The sequence below is a fragment of the Anopheles coustani genome, chromosome 3 (genome assembly GCF_943734705.1).
Source record: "Anopheles coustani chromosome 3, idAnoCousDA_361_x.2, whole genome shotgun sequence".
NCBI lineage: Eukaryota > Metazoa > Arthropoda > Insecta > Diptera > Culicidae > Anopheles > Anopheles coustani.
Window position 1 is genome coordinate 87998410 of NC_071288.1, and position 11398 is coordinate 88009807.

Here is an 11398-nt window from a genome sequence, read left to right on the forward strand (position 1 = left end):
TATTAGTTCAAACGATACTATCAACGAACAAAACTTATTGAATTGATACCTGGATAGAAAGTGCTTAGCGTATTGATGGGATAAATCGATTATTTAAAATGATTGAGTTTTTTTGTCTCCAAAAAAAGTTATGAAAACTAAAGATAGAGAAGCAATTGACGCAACATCGCTCATTTGTGAATGTAACTAGCAAAGTTTGAGTGAATATCGAATATATTTATTGTACTGCTAGATCAAACGATAGCTTAATTCTAATCTTGCACATTTCAACTTTTGCAGGGACTAAAGCAAATACTTTAAAAAATAGTTCTCTCATGCGTACTTCGCCTTCTGTTTGAAGCTCTCTAGGTAAGCTTTTAATCTCAAACATGAAATAAAAAATATATGAAATATTTATGAAATATACACAAATGTTACTTATATTTTCAGATTCAAGTATAGAATAGATCTTTAGCCTACTTTTAAAAGACATTCCTATTGCATAAGTGCATTGTCTTATTTTATTTTATTATTTTCTCTGAATCACAGATGTTGCCGTATCGTTACCTAACCTATTTTTTACAATATCGTAATTTTAACCCACATTATAATAACGAGCAACCCTAAAATCTTTGTTGTTTCGTTTATTATAGCGAATTGTTCGTGGCAAAAGCTAAAGCAGCTTGCAGACCGATGGTATAAATCAACCTAACATCAATCAGTTCAGGGGAACATTATCCTGGGTAAGTAAACCTACCTATTACGTATGAATAATCGCGATGGCACGCGGTATTGATTATCAAATTAAATGCAGCAGTATATTAACTTCCTGTAAAAAACAAGTAAGGATGAATATTTGAGTAAGGATAAAAACAGTGATTAGATGTAAAAGCACAATTTTTTAATTACTCTCCTAAATATTGCCTAGCATAACCCGGCTATTGTCCTTCCGTTCTGTATCGTTTCAGACGAAAACAAGTTCGAAAGTACAACTACTAATTCCAATTTATCATCAGATATTCAATATGGAGCCAGCATGTAGCTTAGGATCGGACAATCTGGATGATCTACCACCGTCTGATTCCCGATCCAAGCAGAAAGAGAGGAAAGCTGATGGGGAAAACAAAGCAATGATAGGCGCACGGTACGGCTATGACTTTGTAGATTTTATTACAATGGCAATCATACTGCAGGCCAGTAGCATGATGAAGGAAGATGAGCTTTTTAGCTGTGAGATTTCCAAAGAAGATGCCACCGCCGGAAAATTCGACGACATCGTTTTCAGATACATCTACAATGGATCCAGGACCATTCTGAAAATTCAAGTTAAGCACAGAACAAAAAACCTAGAGGTATCTTTGCAAGAGCTCATGGAAACATCTTACACGGCGCCATTTACTTTGATCAAATATTTTAAGTCTTTTCACGAACAATACAAAGAATCCAACGAAAAGCAAATATTCGTACTATGTACCAACGTCAAGATCAAGAATGAGGTTGAACAATTCGTAGAGACGGTATATCCAAACGACATTTGTAATGTTTTCGGTATGATAGGAGCGACATACTATCGATTTCGCAAAATCAGTGAAATGGACACGCGCAAGACGAATTGCATTGCCAATGCACTGAAAAAAGCTTCTGAATCGTATCGTCTGGCAGAAATTCTAGCAAGCCACATTTACGGACAGAAAGAACTGATCCTCTATACCAAAAATTCCCAAAGAAATCCCCTGCTATCAAAATACAACAACGCGATCGTCCGTCACATGATAGAATATTCAGAGGAAGGAGGTGCATTTCACATCAAACCCAATTTTATCACAAATGCCGACCTCAATGTAGTGAATTTTCGAAGCCAGTTCGAAAATGCATATAAAGAGATTGCCATTCGCTCATTGAAGAAAAGCACTCAAGATTTGAATGCAGAAAGCTTTGATGCCTATGACGATATTGCGAAGAAAGGAATCAAAATAAATGATCCGAAAAAAACAATCGAGCAAATTCGCAACATTGACCTAAATGGTAACTGCGAACATTTCCCAACAGACACCGTAACGGACGAGGAGGTAAACTTGTTCTTTGATAAATTTGTTATAGCTTGTGATACGTTTAGCATCGACGACCTACCGTCGAAAATTGCAGCATTTTGGAGATGTTCCAAAATTTGTGAGCCAACCGATCTTGTTTGCTCGCTTCAAGTGGAAAAATACATTGTGGAGTTGAAACGCATAGTTTCTAACTGGATGAGATCGTCTCCAAACCTGCCCTCAACACTAGAGGCTAAACATGTTGAGGAAATTATAAAGAAAGTGAAACTGCACCAAAAATATCTTCTTCTCAAAAATGCAAGTAACAAATACATTGCTGATCACCTAACACAGTCCTTGAGAGCTAAGCCAGAAAGTCTAAGGGAAAAGCCTTTGTACAAATTCCTTGCGCCATCAAACCCAGAAACAAATGCGACCAAACCCCGAACCCATATCTTGACACTTTCGACACCCTACAATTCGCAATTCAGTTCGATGATTGTTTTGCAGACTTATGAACTACTCTTCGACAATCGAGATCCAATAGTTTTCATTGATGCCAATACAATCGAAAAGGAAAAGCAAACTATTCTAAACATGTGCGAATTGTTTGACGAACCACTGGTAATGGTGATTGAATGTGAAGGATATACGCCATCAGAATTAAATCAGCTGAAGCAAACACTAAGCCAATCTATGCTTGCTAACAGATATTTTTGTATTAATATTATTCTACTGGAAATGTCTCAAAACAAAGCATATGGTGAGGAGCATTGCTTTATACTCAGGGACTTTGAACCATCCTCAATTGAAACGCTCATCGGAGCAAATGAATGGAATACGCTGTTTGGAACATCCGTCCCAATCGAAGTGTTCATGCATGAAAACGACGATATGGGTATTATTTTAAATCTCGCACTAGAACAACAAAATCCACTGAAGCAATGTTTGGTTGATGATCATTATGAAAAAATTAAACATTCGTTTGTACAACGTCATTTTAAATGCGATGTAAACTCATTGGGCATCTTGAGCACGTCTTGGTTCTGGAAAGAACGTTCCGACGTAGCTGAAAGTGCAATGATTCCTTGGAATTCATTTTTGGTAAATGTATATAATGGTAATAGTAGAAAAGATGTCATAGAGAACATGAAATATGTTTTAATAGCTTTAGAGAATCAAGTACAACATGATCCTCCAGAAGATGAGACCGATTGGCAAGAGAAAGTTCATATAATTTTGGGTGAAGCAGGATGTGGAAAATCCTCTTACCTTAGTTGGTTGGGTTGGTATCTGCAGGACAGAGACAGATCTACATGGGTTATAAGATTCAATTCCATCGACTACTGCACAGATTTTGAACGTCTTGCTAGTGAAAAAGGGCAACTAACTAGTACAGAAGCAATGCGATTCCTTTATCGGATGATCCATTTGGCTCTGTTCGTCCGGAAAATCAATCAACAGACTATCTCAGCTACTGATGAGGTACGAAAGGAAGCGGTACAGTGTTCCAATCTTCTGGAGTTCGAGGCAGATTCAAAAGCCATCATAGTGGATGAAGGAAACTGGAAATCATCTGAAATGACGTCACTACAACTTATCATGGTCAGATTATTTCAGGAGAAGTTCAATGATAAAAACCTCATCGTGCTTTTTGATGGATTCGATGAGATTATTCCGCACTACAAAAACGTAGTGTTTAACCTTCTCGTACGAATCCGCGAATTTGAAGGAATCAAAGGAATGTATCTTACGAGCCGGCCTTACAACTTGCATAAAGAATTTGAAAATAAATTCACAGGCGCCAAAATGCATAGTTTAGCACCTTTTACACAAAGCGATCGTTTGGCAGCCTTGCATATGTTTATGAGGAGAAGTTTTCCTGAAAACTATACCATGCATGGACTAGAAGAGCAAACTTATTTATTGGGTGGCTTGTTGCAAATAATTCAATATTTATTAAAAGGTGTATGTGACATTCCAATATATCTAACAATGGCAATGGAAGTACTAACAACATTTATTAGCAAATATGTGAACTTTAAGGAGACAACAATCAATATTCGTATAATGAAAGACTTGAAGAAGAATTTTGAAAAGTTACAATTGATTGAACAATTTGTGTCGAATAACCTTAAGAAATCTTACGTTGACAAAACTCAAATGATCGACTCTGTTGGTTCAACACCGGCTATGAAATTTCAAATAGATACAGTGAACAAACAAACGCTTCTCATGCACAGCATTCTAGCGCTATACGTTATGTTTGATACAAACGAAAGAGAGATGCTCCACGTCAATGATACAGAAGCGCATGGTTACATGGAGCAAATCAAACGTGGAGAAATAAAAACTGGCATCATCGAAGCCGTTTTTGATTCTAAGCCTCAGTTTATTCATAGAAGCTTCGCCGAGTACTTTGCGGCTGTTTGGTTGTTCGAACATAGGGATCGTAATGAGGTTAAGCGTTTTCTAAAGTCCTGTTACTATTGGGCAGTTAATAGAGAAGAACTGAGGGAATACTTCGACCGAAAGTTCATTATCAAATCCAACTGCGAACTTCCTATTCACATGGCAATAGTCGACAAGAATTTGGGCGAGATTGAGGGGAAAATGAAGGACAATGATGCCCTTTTAATGGAAAAAGACTTGGGAGGAAGAACAGTTTTTCATCTAATGGCCACTAACTATAATTATAACATAGACGAATTATTCACTGAAAATCTGCTTTGTTGGTCTCATTTGGACGAAAAAGACGAAATTTTGAGTTGGAGTGCACTAGATTACGCGTTGATGGGGTTTAATGGCCATGCTGCCAACAAACTGGTGAAATTTGGTGCTAAGATTGACCTGACCGTTATAACTAATGCGCTGTTGGCTTGCGATGGAGAGACATTGTTGGAAACCCTTCTTTACCACGAAAATTTTTTTTTTGACGAAAATTTTATAATTGGGATAAAAATTACCAAAATAATTGATATCGTAGAGACATTCGAAATGGAAGTTGTAAAACGTGTAGTAGATTTTATATTCAAGGGAAAAATAATATATGCTTCTCATTTATTGGACAATTTTCTAGTGAAAAAAGATGCAGTGATTACGTTGAAGACTCTGTGTGATAGGGATCCGGAGCTATTTTCAGCATGTAGATTGAAGAAAATGCTAATTGAAGCCTTCGAGCAGAAAGCATTGTATGTTGTGGAATATTTGGTAATAGAATGCCAATATGACGTTCCTTTGGAGGTAGATGATGAGGGTTTACTTAAAACTATTCTAAATTGTATCACTTATGGGTGTAACAAATTGTTCACTATTTTATATAAATCATACTGTTTACGTACAGGTTTAGAATACATTGAACCTCAACCTGCTGCTACGGAGAACCAGGACAATCTACGTTTTTCATCATATCCTCCCTGTTTAGGAATGAGCATTCCCAATATTAATTACGCAACAATGACTAAAACTAACATTATTTCGTGCTTACTTGACAGTGCACTTCAATATTTTAACATTTTTGTAATAGACTATTTATTACAAATAAGCCAGCCCGAAGAATGTAATCACATGATCCGCTATATTATTCACCAGGGGAACATCTACCAGGTCGGATTATTGGAAGCAATGAGTCGAATGAAATATTTGATTTCCAAATCGACAGGCATAAAACATACCAATGTAGAAGGAACTACACTGTTACACAATTTCATTCAAAAAGGTTATTATAATATAGCATTAATGTTGATAGAAGAATATGGGTTTGAGATCGGACAAACGGATACTCTGAACGGTTGGAACGCTTTCCACTATTGCGCTAAAAAACCCTCCGCAAATGACGAGATAGCTATAGAAGAATACAACAAGCTATTAAACTACATGTTGGCAAAAAAGCTTGCAGTAACTTATTTGTCCGCTAAAGATAAACAGGGTAGAAGCGTACTACATCTTGCTGTAGAAAACGATAATATCTGCGCAGTGAAAATAATTCTTCAAAGGATGTTAGAAAAGAGTGACGAACAAAATCGGCCAGTTGCATTGGTCGCTGACATCCTCGGAAAAACGACTCACCAACTGAAGGACGATACAAACGGAATGACACTGTTACACTATGTTATAGGGCAGAGGTATTACCGGCTTGCCCGATTTCTCATAGAAGAATACGGGTTCGATATAGGGCAAACTGATAGCAACAATGGTTGGAACGCTTTCCACTATTGCGCTATTGATGAAGAGTCATTAATTTTGTTTAACCACATGCTAACAAAAGATCACGTCGATCGGCATCTGTCAGCAAAGGATAAAGAGGGTAGAATCGTGCTACATCATGCTGTCATTAATGGGAATGTCCAAATTGCACATGCTATTATTCAAAGGAAGTTGGAAGAATGCAACGAAGCAAGCCCACAATGGTCAGCTGTAGCTGCCGAAAAATACATCCCAAAAGCGACTCACCAAGTGGACAGTCACGCAGACAGCATGACCCTTTTAAACTTTGCTATAGCATCGGGACAATATAATCTAGCAATTTTGCTGATACAAAAATACGAATTTGACATTGGGGAAACTGACACCAGGAACGGGTGGAACGCTTTCCACTACTGTGCACAAATTCGCTTTGCCGATAAGAACTCCATTTCAGAAGAATACACGCATTTGTTACGCTACATGATGTCGAATGATCACGCCGACCATCTTTCACTCAAGGATAAAGAGGGAAGAAATGTGCTACATGTTGCACTCATTAACGAAAATATCTGTATGGTACATGCTATTTTAAAAAATAAATTGGAAGAATGTAAAGAAAAAGATCAATTGGCTGCGCTAGTTGATGAATATATTCGTAAAACGACGGACCTATTGGGAGGCGATGGAAAGGGTATGACACTGTTACACTTTGCTATTGAATCGGAGCTGTATGATCTAGCCGCTTTTCTGATAAACGAGTACGGGTTTGATGTTAGGAAATCTAACATAAGGAACGGTTGGAATGCCTTTCACTACTGTGCTAACATTCTCCATTTTGAAAATCTCAATGCCGCAATTCGAAACAGATACCAAAATTTGTTGAATCACATGATGATCAAAGAGAATGTGGCCCTATGTTTGTCTACTAAGGATGCAAATGGTAGGACCGTAATGGACATTGCTCTAAAAACTGGGAATTTCGTGATCGCTAGTCATATTCTGCGAAAGAAGTTGATGGATCACGCTAGGTATATCACGCTAGGTCGATCAGCTACAACACTAGTTAACTATGTTGGAGAAACTTCTAACCTACAAAAGGCTAATGTAGAGGGTATGACATTGTTACACTTTGCTATAACATCGGAATTGTATGAGCTAGCAATTTTTCTGATAACAGAATACGGGTTTGACATTGGAAAAACAGACACCAAGAACGGTTGGAACGCTTTCCACTATTGCGCAACCATTCCTATTGTCGAATTTGGACAGAATGTTTTTATAAAAACGGAACACGAAGAATTGTTAAATCACATGTTTACGAACAAGCATGCGGACCTATATCTGTCCGCTAAGGATAAGCAGGGTAGAAACGTTCTACACATAGCTCTCACGAATCGAAATTTTTTGATAGCCTGTTATATCCTTAAGTGTAAGATGAAAGAACGCAACGAACAAGATCGGTCAGCTGCAGTACACGTAGACTACATCGGAGAAACGACTCACCTGCTGCATGGCGATGGAGAAGGAATTACACTGTTACAATTCGCTATGTTGATGAAGCAATTTGAACTAGCGATTTTTCTTATAGAAGAATATGGAGTCAATATCTGGAAAATTAACCCTTACATTGATTGGAATACATTCCACTACTGCGCATTAATCCCGTTTCCAAAAAGTGGTGTATTTTCAGAACAATATAAGAAATTGTTAAATCACATGTTAGCGTGGGAGCATGCGGATCTTTATCTGTCCGCTGAAGATGCATGGGGTAGGAACGCTTTACAGCTTGCTGCAATAAACGATAATTTATATGCAGTAAAGTATATTGTTCATAAAAAGTTAGAAAAGTGTGACGAACAAAATAGGCCAGCTGCATTGGTCGCTGGGATCCTCGGAAAAACGACTCAGCAATTGAAAGACGATACAAACGGAATGACGCTGTTACACTATGTTATAGGGCAGAGGTATTACCGGCTTGTCCGATTTCTCATAGAAGAATACGGGTTCGACATAGGGCAAACTGATACCAACAATGGTTGGAACGCTTTCCACTATTGCGCAAATATTCCCATTAACGAATGGCGTGCCCCTAACGTAGAATTAAGAATTCTTTTTGATTACATGCGAACGAAAGATCATGCCGCTCTGCACCTTTCTGCCAGTGATCTTAAGGGAAGGAACGTACTGCATTTTGCTGTAATCAATGATAATATCTTAATAGCAGATGCTATTCTACAAACAATGTTGCATGAATGCAACAAGCAAGATCGTCTCGCTACGCTCATCGATAGCCACATTCGAGAAACGACTCAACTACTGGAAGGTGATGCAGAGGGAATGACACTCTTACACTTCACTATAGCATCGAGACTATATGGTCTAGCGACTTTGTTGATAGAAAACTATGGGTTTGACATTGGAATAACAAATACTAAGAACGGTTGGAACGCTTTCCACTACCTTGCAAACATACCCATTGACGAACGTGATTTTTCATTTCAGCCATTTATATCACTGGTAATTCCAAATAGATACGTAAAATTGTTAGAACGCATGATGGCGAAGGATCTTTCGGACCGTTATTTGTTTGCAAAGGATAGACACGGAAGTAACGTAGTACACATGTCTGTGGAAAGTGGAAATTTCGCGATAGCTGAGTTTATTCTAAGGGGTAAATTGAAAGGACGTGTCGAACCAGATCTGACAGACAGCAAGATTAAGTTTCTGCTAGAAGCTGGTGTGTACGGTAGCAGGAAATGTAATGCCTTTCTGAAATATTTCAATAAGCAATAATTAATCGTAATAATTATATAACGACGGCAACGTCTTTGTATTGTAAATCCATGCTAATTTTAAATGAGCTAGTTTTACGAAAACTCTGTAGCAAGCTATTGGTATAATAAAAAAAACTAGTAAAAAAAATATTTCAATAATTTTATCTCTTATTTCTTCTACGGATCTTTCAATTTTTGAACAAATCTTTCAATTTTTAAGGTTTCTTCCATCCATTTCACGTTTCGAAAACAGCTGTTGTTGCAACTGCAACGTGAGAGATAAAATAATGGAATTTAGTAAGGATTTCACTAAGCTGAAAACTAACAATTTAGGGTTAGTGCAGGACTTTTGGACCGCTAGAAAGAGATCAATTATCACACTGATTTCAAATAAAACTGCACCCTGACCTTTTTTACAGTATTTTTTTATTGTGTTGTAATATCGTTTTATTCTAGTTAAATACCAAAATTGGGATTTTTCTTAAACTATGAGTGTTTTTAGGAAGTATCAAAACGTTGAGCTCGAAACATGATCCTAATTTTGATGTCAAAGTGGGCCAAAATAGAAACAAGGAAATCTCGTTTCGACTGGAACGAAATTTCTATGCATTTTTACACTGGCAGCTGATTGTCAGTAAAAATGCTAGGAATTGATCCACAGCAATTTTCGCTAAGCCCCTAGTCACGACTTCGACGAGGAAACAAAGGGAATAAGAAAGGTAGCAACACCAGCCGATTGTAGCTAAGAGTTTTATTTTTATTGAAAAACTTCGGAGCATATCGGACAAAGACATGGTCTGCTAACGCTACTTAAATCTACCCTGCTTATCCAATTTTCCAAATACTACTAATCCTATCCTATGCTAGCCTTCCTTATCATTATACAATCTTTATTAACCTAATCCTGGCAACCTATACTTATCTTATCCTAGCAAAGCTTCGCAAGCGCAGTGGAGCTTACGAAGGAGCTTTCCGTCGGCCACAGTCAGAAACTTTGGAGACGAAAATGCGATCATCCTGCAAAAAAGTGGATATTAAAATATCAAATTAAACATTAAATCTCATTTATTCAACAATGGCAAAAGTAAACAGCAGTTTATAAACTATTTTAAAGATTATTTAAACCCTAAAACACACAAAATAAGCTACTGGTACATAGGTGGGCCAACATAGAAACAAAGTGGGCCAAAATAGCGACAAAAAGTGTGTTCGGGAATTGGTAATGTTTTAGTAAAAAAATCAAATAAACTTAAAAATATGAATTTTAGTGTATGCTTAGATAGCTACTCTACATTACCATACCAAGCTTATCGTCCGGTTCGTTGGAAGGTTGTGTCCCTTGTGAACTCGGGGCCCCCCGCGGCCGCTTAGCCCGCGCACCGAAAAATCCGACACTCAATATTACCCAACGGCAAACCGGATGAATTTCAACATTCTCTCTTCGACTCTCTCAATAACACTGTTGGATGTATGCCATTGAGACGTCAGCCATTGCGTTTCCTCAGCATCTGTCTTCAGTCAAGTTTTCTATTTACTTGTTAGGCGAATTGCAGCTTCTCAAAATCAGGTAAGTAAAGTATGGAATCGTTGAAAAAAAGCACACGTTTCTTCTCGGTAAACCGGTTCAAGTTATAGCCAGCTATACATTGCCACAGCCGAGATGGAACGGGTGTCGTTTTGCCACTTATGAATGCAATGACACGTAAAACGCATATAGTTCGCCTCGACAAATTATTGTGAAGTTCCAACCTTGGAGTTTACCCTGGTGTTTATAAATATGATCATAACCTTCTTTAAATAAACATACTTCCTGATTTAGCACCAATTATTTTATATCATTTTCCCGTGATTTATCGTTCTCTGGACACTTTGGACAGTTCTCCACGCGATCGTCCGGAACTTCCTCTGTATTTTGCCAAGGTAGTCGGAATGATTGAGCTTTGTTTGATAATGCACTCGGTTGCACACGGTACGCACACCCAATCGCACGCCCGATGTCGTAGAACGAATAGTTGTGGTACGAGAAGTACTCGGGATTCTTATAATTACTTTCCTTTGCCTCGTTCCCTGTTGCCGGGATAGGACCGAGATGCTGAGGAAAAGTCGAATGATATTTTATTTTATTTCAAAACAAATACCCATTGTAACACTTACGAGTTCGTAGTCCGTCTCTCGGAACACTTTCGGCGACATCCCAGGAAGCAGCTCATGGTCAGCTGGTGGACTCATTTTCGGTTTGTTTCGTAACGGTGTATCCGGTGTATGACTATCCTTTTATAAGAACGAAAAGAACAAAGCCCTTAGCGATATATTTTAAACTAGAAAAGAAACGATTCAATTGCTAAAATTGATAAACTTTACTTCTATTATACAATGAAATTTTCGTAACACGAATCGAATAAAACGATTTGCTCGCAATAACGACGCCAT

The 11398-nt window shown here is 37.8% G+C and overlaps 1 protein-coding gene across 1 annotated transcript; it reads right to left on the bottom strand.

Moving 5' to 3' along the window:
- Positions 1-10793: 10793 nt before the first annotated feature.
- On the bottom strand, positions 10794-11398 carry LOC131268849 (uncharacterized). The gene is made up of 3 exons (XM_058271137.1): positions 11330-11398; positions 11123-11239; positions 10794-11060 (listed from the first exon to the last, which is right to left on the bottom strand). Exons 1-3 carry the CDS (start codon positions 11396-11398, stop codon positions 10794-10796), a joined length of 453 nt encoding a protein of 150 aa, XP_058127120.1.